Here is a 17,856-nt window from a genome sequence, read left to right as displayed (position 1 = left end):
TTAATTGCAATTCCTACCTCTACATTTCTTTTTCAAAATATATAATTAGCACAGCGTGTCCGTGCAATGTTTTACATTGTGGCATGCAGAGAAATCTTAACAAAGAAGCTCACAGAGAGAGATTGAGCTTGTTATTTAACCCCAAGCTGGTAGGGTGAGCTCCTTATTAAAACACTTGCTGTGCTACAATGTGCCTCAAGGATCAACAACAGCACAACAGAAGTCACTCATGGTACAGCACTCTCTCTACAAAACAACAACTGTCAGTGACGCTGCACCACGGCGTAAACACAACATTCAAGATAACAGTTAAAAGTAACGTAACCATAAACAATAGAACAAGAACATCTAAACAGCAGCACATGTCCCAAGGCATGATGGGAGACATTCCTGGATGTATTTTTACGATCTAAATATGCATATGTACAACAAAATATATTTAACAAACAAGTAAATTGTGTTTTATTACATTTACAGTGATGTTATGTTATTTTACATTTGACGTGTCAGATCACAGTCTACTTATGTAAATGTAATGATATTCTAGAAAAACAGTACACAACTGTAAACTACACAGTAAAGTACTTTGACATTACTATTTTTTGGAACAGTGTAGTTTTGCCTTTGTGCACCACCACAGTGGCTCTTAGGTCAAACTATTAATGTGTGATTGAAGTGGCTTTGTGCACTTGGCTTTAATTCAGTTAATTACAAAAAATTACATAAACTCCTTAAGGCTAGCATTTTTAGAGTTTCAACATTCATAACATAAATTTAAAGAAACTTGAATGGAAAATGTTTGGAGCCTAAAGTCTAGAACCCATAGACATCACTAAATGCTCAAAAGTCCAGCAACTGGTTCAATTCAATACATTTCTATTTATATGTCACAAAATCACAATGCCAGTCACTTCAGGGCACTTTATAGAGATAGAGGAAACCCCAAGAATCAGACAACTTGGCGACAGTGAGGGAAAAAAAACATACTTTGAAGAAACTTCCAGCAGAACCAGGCTCAGTGAGGTGCAGCCATCTGCTGTAACCGTTTAAACAAGACGGGATGCTACAGAGTGGTCAACATGGGCAATTCCTAACTTTTTTGAGACATTAGTAAAAAAAAATGGTTAATTTTCTCATTTTGAACATTTGATATGTGAATAAATGTTTTCAAATAATTGCATTTTCTTTCTATTTACATTTATACAGCATCCCAACTTTTTTGGAATTTGGATTGTAATAAACAATAGTTGTAGCTAGGTAGCTTGCTAAAAAGGCCATTGCATAGTGCATTTAACTGTATTTAAATGGACAACAGTTCTCTGCTTTCCAGATGTGGAACCATTCTTATTCATGGCCAGTAGGGGTAGTCAGTTAGTGTCTGGTTTAACAGAAGTTTCAGCTCCCTTGTTCTATGACCTCAGTACATACTTTCCTGATAAGTTTATTACCCAGTTTCAAGTATTACTGAACACAACAGTGCGTTCTGTGTGTAAATGATGGTCCCCAGTAGAGCCTAAAAGGGCAATAAAGTTTATGCTTAGATGGACATGCAGTATCTTCGAAATCTTGGTTGTCAGACAAAACACTGAGCAGACTTCACAACAGTTAGATTCAGTCATGTGTGGCTGAGTCTACATTTTATACATAGTCAGTGATTACATTCAGTCTATGATATACAGAAGAATTCACAGAGTATCAAAGCTCGAAGTTTTTATTTTTGCTCTATATGCTGATGTTTGCTTTGTATACTTTGAGCCTCTATAGTGCTCACTAATACATGTACTGTAAGTGGAAAATCTTACTGCAAAGTAGATGTAGGGTGGAGCATTTTCTTCAATGGTCAGTCCTTGGCCTGACCTCCTTCAGCTCGCCAATGTGGCAGCTTTGCTCAGGAGGGTAATGTTCCCTTGGGACTATGAGTGAGACACTCTTTGAAAAGGTGCCCGGCTAGAGCAGATCAGTCCAGGCCAGGCCAACGCAAGACAGACAAGCGTTTGACTGTTCTTTCACTGCCGCTGGAGCTCCGAGGCTTGGCTGCCATTCTGTCCCAGCTGGCAGTCAGAGTCAGTGGATGGAGTTAATGCTATAGCTCACAAAGCTATAAAGCCTGCTCAAACTGTGAACCTTCTGACTGCACAGTTAGGTCCCTGAAAAGATCAGAAACCAAAAGGTTCAAACTTGCACTTCTTGTTATGATGGACAGTAAAAGATTTCAAGCTGTCTGTGGAGTGGGGAACACAATGATGTTTTTATAGTGCAGGGTTTAAGAATGATTTCCCTGTGGTGTCCTCAGTGTGGTGGCAGTGGGAGGAAACTGACGTGTGCTGCTGTTGCTTCCACCGCACAGAGCACAGAAACTAGCCTGCGTGTCCTTTTCAGCAAAGGTCGACCCCGGCTTCATTTTAAAGAAAGATCTACTAATTAGTAATAGGTGCCGAAAAAGTTGTGTGAAACTAACACGAGCTGTAAGTACAAGCTGTTCAAATGCAAAAGTTACTTTTCCAGAATCCACTGATCACTGTAGGTTGTTAATGCATCTCACCAAATCAACAATACCAACTAGAATCACATCAGCATCATAAAACAGTCTACTGAAAAACTGACTTTGCATTAATAGCTTCATGACAGTCCCGAGAAGACTATTATGCTCATTCTTTAACAGAGCTCTGACTCACGTTGGCGGTTTCAAAAATATCTACATCTTCCCACCTTAGCTTCAGATAGCTAAGGAAAACTCTGAGCAAACCTGAAGGCGTTTTGTGCAGCAGGGAGAATTTTTTTTTTGTTTTAATAACATGACAACAAATGATGGTGAGTCATTTTTTAACAATATTCTTAACGTATCCTCATAGCTGACTTTCATGATTCAGTTCAAAGTCCACCCACGAGCAGTTTAGCTCTTACATGGGGAATTTTTGCGTTCTGCTACTATCTCGATACATTTCCATTTCTGATGTCACACAACCTTATGTTATCGTTGTGCGTCTTCTTTCTCAGTTGGGACTCATTAGCTTACGCATCTCATGCTCACGCTTTTTTCATGTTTTTCATCTTCTCTCCCCAGCTGTGGATCCAACTCCAGATCCACTGGAGTCCAACCACTCTTTGATATCTGCAGTTCTGGTGAGCATGCTGCCCCTGCTGGTGATGGTGATCGCGTTTTTTGGAATGTTCTACTGGTGCAGAATCCATCGGCAGAGGCGTCCCAACCGCCAATGGGAGAGCAGCTTTAACTTTAAGCGTAAGCCAATAGCCGGTGGGCTGGACTGCAGTGACGCCTGCGCCATCATGACAGATGACGATAAGTCCGACAGCAGCTCGACTCATGCCAACAGTCTGAACCACAACACAGAGCCGCTGCCTATAGAGCTGGATCTGCTGGTATGCAAACATATTTGATACATATGTGGAGCTGTGCTGCTTCAAACTCTAATCTTAACTTTTGCTTGTGTCCCAGGTGGGAAAGGGTCGCTTTGCTCAGGTATACAAGGCTAAATTGAAGCAGACTACGTGGAATCAGTTTGAAACAGTAGCTGTAAAGATCTTCCCCTACGAAGAGTACGCCTCCTGGAAGAACGAGAAGGACATTTTCTCCAACACAGACCTCCGACATGAGAATATCCTCCACTTCCTGACAGCTGAGGAGCGGAAGGTGGAGAAACAGTACTGGCTGATCACGGCCTTCCACCCCAAAGGAAACCTACAGGTGAGTGCACAAGTGTCCGGAATATGAAAGTGGTATTACTTTAGTTTGTAACTTCTCAAAATGCTAATACACTGTCACATCTCTGTCTTCTAGGAGTACCTGACACATCACGTGATCAGCTGGCAGGAGCTGCAGGTGTTCAGCAGCTCTCTGGCACGGGGTGTTGCCCACCTCCACAGTGATCGCCTCCCCTGTGGAAGCCCTAAGGTTAAAGATCACAAGTCATATTTAGCAGTAGGGCAGCAATCCATCCATGTGACTGCTATTAGCCACGTTAGCAGCATTCAGATGACACTTGTTCCAATAAAAACACTTCAGCCTTTCTTCACCTGTTATGAGTACTGCTGTCCATCAAGTTTTTAGCAAATATTAACTGGATACATCGAATTGTTATAGTGAGACGATGGCATTAATTCAGTTCAGTTAAATTTAGTTTATGCAGTGTAGAAAGTACAGATCCTACACGGTACAAAAAAAACTCATAATCTCTGACAGGAAGAACTCCCTTTAAACAAACAGAAAAAGAATACAAAGTACAGGAGGGAGCAAATAACAGTGAATAACATGCAGGGAGTGAGATGAAGGGAGGTCCTCACAGCAGCCCAAACCTGTAGCACTCTTAGAATTAAGTAAAAATGTCAAATGTAAAGCCAAGAGGGACTTTCTCAGCATCAAATTACAGCTAGATTAAGGTTTTCTAAAAGACACAGGACACAATGCTTAATGCCTGGTGACACTAGGGGAAAAGTCAACAGATCAACATCCTGTAACTCAGGCTACATACATCGTATTATCTCTTTACCATTTTGATCTCTGCTTTCATGCTTATTATTTTTATTCATTTGGACGATCAAGTGTCTGTTATTCTCCTAGGTGCCGATAGTCCACCGAGACCTGAAGAGCTCCAACATCCTGGTGAAAAACGACGGGACGTGCTGTGTTTGTGACTTTGGCCTGGGACTCTGTCTGGACAGCAGCCTGTCAGTGGATGAACTTGCCAACAGTGGACAGGTTAAATATCATTATGGATTCCTCTTTTTAACAAATGGTCTTTAAACACAACTGCCAAGAGATATCAAAAGCATAACCTGCAAATATCTGCGGTAATAGATTTGTAGCTGTCATATCTCACCATATCTGATGAGCGGGTTGTGTTTGTTTTGCCTTCCTCCTACTTCTCCTGAGAATGTGTTTGATTGTTTGCTGACAAAAGAAAACTGACAGACTGATCAGTAATCAAGTGATGAAGGAAGAGGTGCAGTGAGTGCAACCACAACAAAATCCTGGCTGTTCAATCTTTTCTTCCTTTTTGGGGGGGTTTTAACCTCAGCTCATGCGTAGGCCGAAGTATGATTGTTCAATGTCACTATTGGTTCCACTCACAATTAAAAGTTGGAAATTCCCAGCTAGTAGGTTGTAATTATAACTTCCGTGACTGTGTGTGTGTGTCTCTGTCAGATATTATCCTGAGCTTAGGTTTCGGTGTAAATTCTTTTCAATCATGTGTGCGCGTGTGGTCGAACTTTTCTTTGCATAAAAATGCAACTCGTGCAACCACTCGCAAAACCATGTCAGCAGTATTTTTGCATATACAGCACATGGGAAATTTGATGTTATGTAAATCTCAGATGTTTTATGGTTATTAAAGCAGCAGTGAAAAGACAGATTTGGAAAATGCTCATGGTAAGCACTAATGGAACAAATGCATGTAAATGCACTACAAAGCTGTTGAACTGACAGAGTACCTGTGGTGGAAAGGACATAAGTCTTGCATTAGCATTGCAAGAATGAATTTGCATATACAGTCAGCTAGCTTATTTGACCAGTTTGCACATCTAAACTCAAAGCCATTTGGATTACTGCTTGGGTTACTGTGGAACAGTACAAGCCACCGTTTTACTCGTGGGAAAGTAGATGGAATGCAAAACGGTTATGCTAATTGACTTTGATTGACGCACAAACGTCACTTTTAAAGGCAGAAAACTGTTCCACTTTCACTTTCAGCTTATACGTTTCCATTACAGTCCATGATGACTCCAAACTCTACTTTACAAAATCAAAAGAGTCCCAAGATTTGCAAGCATACAGTTGCAAAGACATGCAAACTATTAGATTTGACGTGCAGCGACTTGATGAGAATGGTATCCCTCTACTTTCAGTAAAAACTGGGAGAGAGTATGTTCTAAATATTCACCTAAGCCACTGAGTTTAAGCTGAGACTTGAAATAATACTTAAATAATTCAACATTGGACTTTAATCTTGTTTGGTTTGAACTCAAACTGATTTCTCCTGACAGGAATTTGTGATTTTGACTTGGAAGTCATTGATTGTCTTGACTTGTGATTTAACGTGAGGCTAAAGATCTTTATTTTGGACGTGACCTTGAATTGAGTTTGTCTTCAGCTGAGACTTAATTTTCTATATCTGCTTTTAGTTAAAACTTTGACAACTTGTTGATCTTGGCTTGGAGGTTGACTATTAAATGTAGGACTCTGCAGACTTGCAAAAAATATATATTGTTCCATGTCTGGCTGTGAAGAAATGCATCTGGAGTATACAGAAACACTGCAGCATAACAGCAACATTGAAAGTTGTCTGGAGCAAACAGTGCAGTAGCTACTATGTGTAATTTAACAGCGCACATCAAACAGATGAATGGCTAGACTAGAATCTCTCTGTTTTATGATGTCAAATGTCATTTCTTTTTCTTACCTGTTTCTGAATGAAGCGAGGAGTGAGTCAGGTCTTCTGCCACTGAGCCAGTGCTTTGATTTATTGCACCAGCACCATTAATCAGGCTTTGAGAGACAGTGTAGTGATAAGGTGATAATCTGTTTAATGCTTGGGTGTGCCTGTTTGTGTGTTAACCCCTGTTTGCTGCCTCTGTTCGGCAGGTGGGCACTGCGCGCTATATGGCACCAGAGGTGCTGGAGGCCCGACTAAATCTGGAGAACATCGAGTCTTTCAAGCAGACTGACATTTACTCCATGGCTCTGGTCCTGTGGGAGATGACGTCAAGGTGTGAAGCTATTGGAGGTCAGTGCACACAGTGCACACTGCACACACATGTAAACACACAAACGTGTTCAGTAATTACCAAGCTGTGGGAAGTATGATGTAATGTAACACATAAGCGCACACTCACTCTCAGAATAAAACAAATCTGCTCAGGTGAAGTGTCTCAGCAACTGAGATGACTCTACAGTGACAGCATGCTCTGTGAGTTTTGGCCTGTCAGATCAAGCTCAGCAGGAGAAGCAGTTGGGCAGAATGATGTTAACATGTCACATAATGAAGGTGTGTGTGAGGTCTAACTCAGTTTGTGCCGTGTGTAATGCAATGTCATAAAAATGACTGCTTATCTTCTACCTTCCTTTCTTTCCGGTCATGTCCCTTCAGTCATGAAACAACTGGAAGTATTTGGCTATTTCCTATACGTCACAATTACTAAAAGAAAAGGAAAAGGTCACTTTAATCAGCTGACTTCACGCAATACGTTTGAAGGCCAATGTGTTGAAAGCTGCTTGAAACTGCTACCGTGTGTGTGTGAGACCTACATAGTGTAGACAGTAGTTTCAGGACTACTGTTTACTGTTAGGCTTTTGTTTTTGATGGGGGCAGCAAGGAGGCTGATGGCCTCATCTGTTGCACTGCACCTCAACCTTCAGCTTTAGCAGCAGGAATTTGAGGAATGTCTGATGTGTGAGGGAGACAATCTGAACCGTGCGGTTGCCCTTCTTTGGGCAGGAAATCAGGGGGAGAGAGCTGGAGTGGTTACTGTACCTGCTTCAGCTGTGTGTGTGTGTGTGTGTGTGTGTGTGTGTGTGTGTGTGTGTGTGTGTGTGTGTGTGTGTGTGTTTTAATTTATTTTTGAGGCTCAGAATGTGGTTTTAGTGTAAGGGTTACAGTTAGATCCCTGAAACTTGTTCTGGTCTTGTCTTGCTTTTTCTGCCAGTTGAAAAAAATAGAAATAGAAACTCCTAATCCACCAAGCAATGAACTGCAGTCCAAGCAATCAGATATTCGTGGCCTAAACAGGGAACCAGTGACACACAACCGAGCTGTTTCACATTTGGCTGCATGCTGTATAATGAATAGTACCAAATCATCAGTAAAGAACAGAAAGGCAATTCTTAAGCCACCAATTCAAATGTCAGTGGAAGATCACGAGAATCGAGGACAAGGAACAATCTGTAGGGCAACAACACAACAACACACTACTACTTTACAGTAGCTAAACACGCACACAATTAGGAAAGGGAGTTTTGATACCACCAGTTTTGTTTCAGTGCTGGAAGGGAATCATTTCGCTCTTATGCACATGAGGGTGTGTGAGTCCGGTATTAATGCCACTTTGATCAAAAATCTTTCTATCAGTAATGCTCACCTTGCAAAATTAGATTGTACTATAGACTTTAAATCTTAGAGAGGACCTTTTAATGAAGTACAGCTCACACAAATTTGTTTTTGTGTGTTTTATTCCAGTCTCCTTAGAGTAGAGAGGGACTCTCTGTGGTTTATGTTGTTCCCTCTGTCTCTTGGGCTTTTCTAGACAGTCTGAGATATTTAGAATGAGACAGTCACATTCCAGTGTGTGTGTGTGTGTGTGTGTTTATTTCCTCTGTCTACACAGAGTGTGTGTATGTGTGTGTGTGTGTGTTTATTTCCTCTGTCTACACAGAGTGTGTGTGTTTCTTCAGAGTAAAGAGAGTCACCTGGAGACAGTGGAACAGAAATGGAGGTCTTAGACAGATGCCCTCATCTCATCCTGTTTCCATGTCTCAATCTGGGAGTGTGTGTGTGAGCGTGTGTGTGTGTGTGTGTGTGTATTTCCTCTGTCTCCACCGCAACAACAGGGGTCAGAATGGTGGATCGAAATACTACCCTGCTCTGGCATTGTTGTTGTGGTCACTTATAGTACATTCTCCGTGGGTCTCTGAGCATTTTATTTACTTATCCTGAATTAGCCTGCAGGGCACAGCAGGGCCCGCATGTTCAGTCTGAGCTGAGGGTTATGCAGAGTAAATGGAGCAGGGAGAAAGGTTTGCACCATGCCAAGCAAAAGCCTTGTGGGCCATGTAGGGACACTGCCATTAGCAGCAGCTGGTGAGGGGTTGATAAAAAGCTAAAAGAACACAGAAGTTAATGATCAACATTTTGGAAATACGCTCACTTTTTACCTTAGACAAGACTGATACCACTCTCTGTAATTACTGTAGGGTTATTGTAATCTCAGTTGCCAGTTCATTCGACCCGTTTAGCTAAAAGTAACGTGGTTAGCCCTTAAGAACAATCCTGCCCTGATGATGTTTAGATTGAAGAATTTCTCGACACTGAGTGTGTAGGACTTAGTTTGTGACTAATTTTAAAATTACACGTACGGTGAAGAATATTTACAATTTTATTACAATGCAATTTTCTACTGGGAAATCTTGGATACATGTGTGCTGCTTTCTTTAACAGTTAACACCCCTCTAACTGTTGCTGTACCTCTGGCAACAACAGGGGTACGCCATGTTCCCTAGCAGGATATTTTCTTCAACATTTCCACAGGAAGTGGAACTCTTAAGATATACCCCTTTTCTCATTTCTTAGTTTGCACGTCCTCCCTTTCCTCTCATCCTCTTCTCATGTCTTACTCCCTCTTATCAGAGATGCAAAGTAAGGAGGGGGAGAGAGACACACAAGAAGAGAAGAGTTGAAGCAACAGGTGTTTAATTCAATGAAGCATCCTTGCATTGGAATCTCATTTTAAACGGATGTATAATCAGTAGGAAATGGATGGTTGGGTGAACAATAAATGCACCAGGTGCAGGAGAATGAGCTTGACCCACTTAAGTCTTACAACCAACAGACTCCCACAGGACACCCTCAAAGGACCCAGGTCCATGCGCCACATAATTTTGATGTCATAGCTGTGCAATATACTATTTTATATTACTATAACATCTCTGTTGGTGGCTTTTTTTCTTTTGTTTTTCTCTAAATTCTCTAAATAGCTTTTAGTTATTTTTAGCTAAGTGTATCTTACATAAACTGGCAGCTGAGTGTAAACATTTCAAGATAACTAAGTGTGTCATCTCCGGTCAGATACTAAATTACCCATTAAAATAAAAATAACGCAGATAAAGAGCAATAACAGTAAAAGACAAGTCAAATAAGACTAAACAGACAAAGAGCTGAAGAATACAGTAATTCCAAACAAACCAATCAAATGAGAACAGACATGAAGATAGGACTGACTGCTTCTTTCTTTTAAGTTTCAGGTATTCATTTGGAGGGAATCTGCTATTTCAACTTGTAACCCCCCAATCAAAGTACTACTAACAGCACTGACATTCAACTTCACAGCACCCCAAGTGCTAGCCACAAACCTGCCACAGGAATTCAGCCCACAACTTTCTCTAGAGATGGGCGGATTCTTTGTTTCTGTGGAGAGGAGATTTTGTTTCGATGACAGTGTGGTTCATTAGAGTTTACGCAGGTTCATTTCTTGCAATGTAGTTTGTTTTGCATCAGTGTGGGATCAGTTTCATGTTATACTTCTCTCGAGAGTCTGAAATCTCTCAAACGCCAAACATGGAGATGTTTGTCTGGAGATAGCAGATCCCAGACAGCGTAGCCAGCCACGGGGTTTCTGCTAACCTTCAGGCCACAAAGGTTTCAGACAGATAATCTGAAAAGGAAACTGTCGTAAACCACTTTCCAGCACTTAGATTGAATATATCGGGATTTTAACTGCGGGCCCCAGACAGCAAGAGGAAAGTGAGACTGAAGCTCTGGTTGCAGTCTCTTTTGAAATCTCCTCTCAGATGAAATTCTTCTCATAGCTTTTCAAAGGTCCAGAGAAGGAAAACAGGCCCCGCCTCATGTAGACCGCACGTGTAGTCCCCATGTATCATTCACAGAAAAAGGACAAGTGTACAAGAGCCAAATCAGTAATGGAGCATGAAATAGGACCTTTTCCACTCTGTGATGTCTTGATGTTTAGAAGGTACTCCACCTCTTTTTATTTCTGTTTTCAACTCTGTGCTTCAGCTGTATGCAGTCCAGGAAAATGTGTGGTATTTATACCAGCTCCACAGCAGGAGATCTAAACAGCAGAAAGCTGAGGACAATACCAGGCCTGGCATAAATAGCCCTGCAGGGAATGGGCCATGCCCGGCTGGGTCCTGTTTTAAAATACTAAAACTGAGGGAACTTCCACATGTCAAAACAGGAAGTGTGGGTCTGTAGAGTCAGCGTTTCTGCACATAGTCCCAATCCTAGCCCTCCAGTTTCCTGTCTGCGGGATTTTACCCCAACCTCCTAACTTCCTGTATTTGAGGATAAGCAGCAGGGCTGCACGTGGTTATATGAGACTGCATCACTTATCATATATTTCACCGCATCATTCTGCTAACCACTACATCAAAGCATCTAGTTGATATGGAAATATACATAGCTATGTAGACATTTACTAAGTGCTTTGAGATTAAATGGGAATTTGAACAGCTACAAGTGCCGCTTTCTTCAACTCTGGTCTTTCTGAATTCGTGTTTCCACTCTCTCACTGTACATAAATAAATTTAAAATGGGGAATTGACACTCATCACCTAAAGCTTATTCAGATAATAGGTCCTTTATTAAAGATACATGCAGAAAAAAACACTGGTTAGCTTAAGTGACAGCTGTGTGTTAGCCTAGCTTGCTCTGGTTCTGCTTCATAATGCAGCCCTTGACTTCCAATGTAATCTCCCATCATTTCTAGTGTCATTTTAAACAAACAAGGGAGTAACATTTGTAGCTGTAGTTTTAACGGTAATAGCAAATTATAGTATAGCATAATTTATACTGTACCAAAAATGTTTAGGTAGTGAAAATATAGAAAAATGTATGTAGATGGTAAATATTGAGAAATGACTTCTGTATCTCATAAAGGATATTGAGTTTGGAAATTTAGGATTTTACTATAGGTAGTGACATACCAATGACTGCATCTTTGGTGGTAAATACACTTTAAGTTTAGAAAAATTTCCAAGTTCTTAAAGTGCTGTTGCAGACAATGTGAGATGATTTGAAGGTTCAGAGGTGCCAGTTAAATGGTTGTGAGGCTGTTGAAAGTTCACGAACGAACATTGAGCAGCAGGCGTTTAAGAATTGCAAACCAAACTAGTGAAACTTAACCAAACATGACTAATATTTTGGAAAACGAGAGACCGAATGTAAAGGGAAACCGAGTACTTAGCCCAAATAGAGTCAAGGATATTTAGACCTGGTCTAAAATGTGGTCAGCCTCAACTGACTAAAACACCCAGAGATCCACCCAGACACTGGACTGAGTGTGACCTGTGTGACTCACCAGGTCAGGATTTAGTTCCCTTTAGAATCAAATGGACTTCCAAAGACCATTGGTTTGGAGGCAGCAGAACAGAGAAAAGCAAACTGCAGCAAAATGTAGCACAAATGACAGTTTATTAGAGAATAATACCCAGTGTTTGACAGGTTGGGAAGAACACTTTGTTATTAAGCATAAGAACACTGACGTCCAGGGATAGATTATTTGCTAATTATTTGTGCATCATTTCCGGTGTCAGATGGGCAAACAGAAATGAGTTTGCAGTGATTAGTATCTCATTACACAGCAACTGTGAGATCCTGGGAGCCTTCCTTTCCGGGGTTGGAGGCAGACTGCAGCTGTTGTGATTTCGGTTTCATGAGGTTTGGACCCAATCCCAGAGCCTTGTTTTTCATTTTTCATGGTTTCAACATGATGCCCTTCCACCCCCTGCACCCCAGCTATTTTTTGAGCATAAAAGAGTAAAAAAAAATAACCGATTGTTATTTTGGTGTTCTTTGCTCTGAGGTTGCAAATAATGGCTTGTTAGCGGAAGCTGATTTGTTTGTTTTTAGACACGATCGTCATTTGAGTGCCAAAGTGGGCATTTTTCCTCCCGCCAAGGCTTCATAAAAGCAATTCTTTCCCACTGTCAGCATTATTGGTGCCAGCGTACAAGGCTCAAAGCTCGGGTGGAAATTCAAGCTCAGTGGTTTTGGGGTGTAATGACCTCATACCAGGATGCTTTTGCACTTTCTAGTAAGGTTAACTCAGCCACCTGTCACACTCAGTCTCCCTCTCCCTCTCTTTCCTTTTCTTCTTTATCTTAAAATTTTCACATATCATCATACGCACCTTTCAAGATTTTGAAAATGACAAATACTGGTACATACAAGTGGCTGTAAAGAAGGATGTGGTTTACTTGCAGCTCAGTTTAGGGTCTGCAGTCCATGTCTGATCTGTGAGTTGTGCTTGTGTTTTGCAGAAGTAAAGGATTACGAGCCGGCGTACGGCTCTAAAGTGCGAGAGCACCCCTGTGTGGAGAGCATGAAGGATAATGTGCTGAGAGACAGAGGGAGGCCTGAGATCCCCGACAGCTGGCTCAGGCACCAGGTGAGTGCATTAGACTGCAGTACTAATCAAAATTGTAGATGCAGCTTTCTACAATGTAGAACAAAAGTTAGGATGAAAATTAAAATAACACAATCAATCAATTGAGTGTGAACACTCAAATAAGTTTCATATTTTACATTAGTAAATATGTATCTATTGTCACGATTTTTTGCACACATAATTTTATATAACACAAGTGTACATTTTGAATGTAATAGTATGTTTAACTAATTTATACGATAATGTATCCCCTTTTGTACATTGTACTTGTTGTAGTTTATTTATTTTTCTATGCTTATTATTATTTTTCTTTGGTTTAGTTTAGTTAGTTTACCTGTGTGATGGACTCATAGCTAATAAGCACAATGGAGTGAGAACAAGTTTAAATAACTAATTTTTGCAGTAAAAGAGTAAAAGCCGGCCTTTGACACTTGAAAACATTTTTCAGCATAGGCTGTGGCTCGTCTCTTTGCTCTTTAAACAGTTTTGCATTTAACACTTTCCCTATATTCAATCAATCTTTTTGGTAAATCCTAATCATAAATTGCTTTGCTTGTTTGTGTGAAGACAGCAGAGACAGAGAGACATGTTAATGCTGACATAAATGCCAGTCACATAAGTGGAAGATTCAATTCAGCGCCAAATCACAATAACAGTTGCCACAGGATCTTTATATTGTAAGGTAGACTCTACAATAATACATACAGGGAAAAATCCAACAATCATATGACCCCTGTGAGCAAACACTTTGGCGACAGTTGGAAGGAAAAACTCCCTTTTAACAGGAAGAAACCTCCGGCAGAATCAGGCGCAGGGAGGGGCGGGGCCATCTGCTGTGACCGGTTGGGGTGAGAGAAGGAAAAAAAGAGCATTGCTCTCTAACAAATGTGATGCATTAAAGTTGAAGTACAATAAATACTACAACCTTTTTAGTCACAGCGGTTCCAAGCAGCCTCTTTGCTGACTGTGCTACAGTCAGCCACCTTCTAAATACGGAGACAGGTTTGGTTTTAATAACAGTTTAGTCTCAGTAGAGGTGCCTCCAACTTTACTCTGCTCACTGTAAAATGGCAATTAGCTAAACTTTGGTTTAATGAGGTGAAAGCTGCCTTATGCATTTGTAACATCTAAAACCGACTGAGTTCACTGCTTCCAAATAATGAAAGTGTTGTTTTTAATTTGCTTTTTAACTTCAGTGCTTGTACATTTATAACTTCTCTTAGAACCACTATAACCGGTTTGATTTCATATGTAAGAAGTTTTAACTAAACTAACCAAGTCTCAGCATTCCGTGACTATCTTGGAATTATCTGACTTTTATTTCAGTGGTCACTGGGATATAAAAACTACATATATAGAATAGTTTTATTTCTGCACTCATCTTTGCTTTTGTAGAATTCTCCTAGCACTCTCTCTCTTTTAAAAAGTTTCTATCTGATAACACATGCTCTCTGCCTCCCTCTACAGGGCATGGCAGTGATGTGCGCCACCATTAAGGAATGCTGGGACCACGATCCCGAGGCCCGCCTCACTGCACACTGCATTGCCGAACGCATCTCTGAGCTGGAAGACGAGATGGGCAAGCTGTCCAGCCGGAGCTCCTCGGCGGAGAAGATTGTAGAGGAACTAAAGATCCCAGTAGAGGTGGAGATCCCAGAGGAGGAAGTGAAAATTACAGAAATACAAAACATCATAGCTGTGGACTGCTCCATTAGCGACAAGAAGTGAGAAAAATGCCACTTCCTGGGATGGGACTGAGGACTAAACTCTGAATAGTGTCCTGGAGCTCAGCTCTTGTAGGACTTTGAGCCAAGCCGAGTGTGAGTCGCAGCGTCATCTGTCATTGTAGCCCAGCAAAGATCAACTTTTGGATGCTTTTGGTCTTCGCCACATTTAAGATGTGGCTCGACATAATCAGCTGGTAGCTACAGAACCAAAAAAGATAACTGGAAGCTTCTCGAGATACGCTGAGCGTGGCGAGTCTGACGGGCTTCTCTTCAAGGTCTCTCCACGAGAAACAAACTGGGCAATACATCCTATACCAAAGATATTCAGTGTGCACTTTACCACCTACTACTTATTACAGATGTTTTTATGTACTCTAACGTGCCTTTTGCCTGAAAGTGCCTTTGTGTGTTCAACTTTGAGCCAAACTGTCAGCAGCGCCTTAACACTAATGATGCTACAGATTCCATCCTCACCAGCAGGAAATTAAAGGAATACGTGTCTGTGGGTGTGTGAATGTATGTGTGTGTTCTTTTTCTTTCTACCAAGCTATGCCTTAACTTTGTTTTCCAGATAAGCAAGCACGTTGTACACAGAGACATAAACTGTAATACAGATGACAAATCAAAGCTAAAAGGGAAAGTCTTCCTTCTACAGCGCTTATGCAGAGATCAAAAGACTATATAAAGATGCATTTTTTACAACTGTGTATGTTTTCTGTCTGTATCACCAGGAAACTGAGTGTGCCAAAGATCGTTTATCCCGCTTTTCAATATGTACCATATGTAAGATATTGTAAATCTTTTAAGAATTAAATATATCTGTATGCTGATTCTGTTGACACTGATTTTTTTTTTTCAAAACTGTTAATTAAAACTGTGTCATGTTTCCTTTTTATGACTGTTTTGTTCACATCTAACTCCAACTGTATCATTAGTTTATGAGACTTCTACATCATCAGTGTCCTTTCTCTGGCCATAACACACTTATATGTTTTTGTTTGCTTAAGATCAAAAGCTGTAAGCAATAAACTACACAAAACATGCCAGATGTAGCAAAAAACTATAAATCAAATATGTAAATTTATGTTAAATTTTTTGGGGTCAGAAGTACAATAAATGTAATTTTAGTGGTTTAGGCTTTAATATATTTGGATCAGGTAAGTGAAACTAAAATGATTTAAAAGTGAAAGCTGGATTTATTCATGTTTGACCAGTTAGAGGCAGCAGAGCAATCCCCACCTCACAAAGTTATGGTAACTACATTAGTTATCAGCTGACCTATTTAGATGCAGAGCTACTTATCTGTTTGTTTCACTTTCAGCTTGACTTTGTCCTCCACAACTGAGGAAATATCTGCTCTTTAGTTGCTAACTGCAAAGGCTGCAAAGCTTTATCATTTATATATGCATGCAATGCCGAGATGTTGAGGTTTTCTGCAATTGACAATACAAGGATTCCCTTTCATATACTATAAAGAAATCTAATCCACTGCAGATGCATCAGTATAAACAAATGGATTAACAGTGGTCAGTGTTGGGGAGTAACGGAATACATGTACTGACGTTACGTATTTAAAATACAAAAACTGTATTCCGTTACAGTTACCATTTAAAAAGGTGGTATTTAGAATACAGTTACTTTGTTGAAATAAATGGATTACACGGCGGTATTTTCCTGTTTCACATTGTCGCAGGTCAGGACTGTTTGGGTTTTGTTTGACAGCTATGTTCTGTTGTTCCAGGCAGCAGCGTTACGGTTACCATGGTTACAGGATGACGTGCGCTACTGTGTGTTTCCTGGGTGAGAGAGCGCCTTTTTGTTGTTGTTGTTGTTGTTGTTGTGCTAAGCTAATAGGCAGAATGCTACAGGCATAGCGCTAAAAAATGTAGCCTGATGGGCAGTGTAGTCCGTGCTGCAGGGAGAATGGACTGCCATACCCGTTATGTGTCTGTGAGCGAGGGAGGGAGAAAAAGGAAAAGTACGAGCTGTCATCAAGCAGAAACGGGAGCTGGAAGCATGTAAATAATAACCACTGCAGCCAAAAAGAGTGCCTGACGAGTCCAGTTGTAAGTAAGCTATTAAGACTCGACTGTACGCTGTGTTCGTGTTTTCGTCCGAAACAATAAGTTCCGTTGGAGCAACAGATTCCCATGATGCATAAGTATTTTATCCAGTCTTCCTTCTCTCTCCCCAGCTGGTCCTGGCAGATGGCCCCGCCCCTCCCTGAGCCTGGTTCTGCCAGAGGTTTCATCCTGTTAAAAGGGAGTTTTTCCTTCCCACTGTCGCCAAAGTGTTTGCTCGTAGGGGGTCATATGATTGTTGGGTTTTTCTCTGTATGTACTGTATTATTGTAGGGTCTAGCTGATATAAAGCACTTTGAGGCGACTGTTGTTGTGATGTGGCACTGTAAAAATAACATTGAATTGAATTGAATAGGATAGAAACACTGTTGGGAAAAATTCCATAGGAATTTAACAGGCTATATTAAATTTCCTCATTTATTTCAGGATTTTTAATCACACAATGGGCCTACATATGATATTGTTCTGAAGTTGTGTTTTTTAATTTAGTGAAACAACCTGCAGAACAAACAGATGTCTTACAATTTTGTGTTATTCAAAGGTTACATCAAATTACCAGGAAGTGTACCGCTAAAGTGTTTAGTTTGTATTACTGTGGTAACGTTAACAGTGATGTAATATATTGGACTAGTGCTGAGCAGCAGCGGTGTTCATGTCAGTGTCACAGAGTCATTAAATTCCACCTTTATATACACTTTGTCATCTGTAGGGCTTGGAGAATCGCCACGATAGCTCTTGTAACATCGATTGAATTTGGTTTGCTAAATCCACAAAGAGCAGCAGCACACTGGTCAGCCTTGTATACAAAGAAAACATCCTGGAGCTCACAGTAGAAATTATTGTGACTTGTATAGAAGTTTTCATCACCTAATCTGTCTTTGTCACTTAGTCACATCTTGTTTTTGTGTCAC

General features: G+C 40.6%; 1 protein-coding gene across 2 annotated transcripts in view; it reads left to right on the top strand.

The window, feature by feature from the left end:
• tgfbr2b (transforming growth factor beta receptor 2b) overlaps positions 1 to 15,757 on the top strand; it is a 44,233-nt gene extending 28,476 nt beyond the window's left edge. For both annotated transcript variants that reach the window (XM_082550420.1, XM_082550419.1), the window contains 7 exons: positions 3,065 to 3,381; positions 3,458 to 3,706; positions 3,800 to 3,913; positions 4,580 to 4,717; positions 6,602 to 6,743; positions 13,010 to 13,137; positions 14,605 to 15,757. In XM_082550420.1, coding sequence (XP_082406546.1) covers positions 3,065 to 3,381; positions 3,458 to 3,706; positions 3,800 to 3,913; positions 4,580 to 4,717; positions 6,602 to 6,743; positions 13,010 to 13,137; positions 14,605 to 14,865 — 1,349 coding nt within the window. In that variant the 3' untranslated portion in view covers positions 14,866 to 15,757. The remainder of the gene's footprint in view (positions 1 to 3,064; positions 3,382 to 3,457; positions 3,707 to 3,799; positions 3,914 to 4,579; positions 4,718 to 6,601; positions 6,744 to 13,009; positions 13,138 to 14,604) is intronic.
• Positions 15,758 to 17,856: the final 2,099 nt, after the last annotated feature.

Source organism: Aulonocara stuartgranti, assembly GCF_965226115.1.
Source record: "Aulonocara stuartgranti genome assembly, chromosome: 11".
Lineage (NCBI taxonomy): Eukaryota > Metazoa > Chordata > Actinopteri > Cichliformes > Cichlidae > Aulonocara > Aulonocara stuartgranti.
This window is presented reverse-complemented; position numbering and strand designations above follow the sequence as displayed.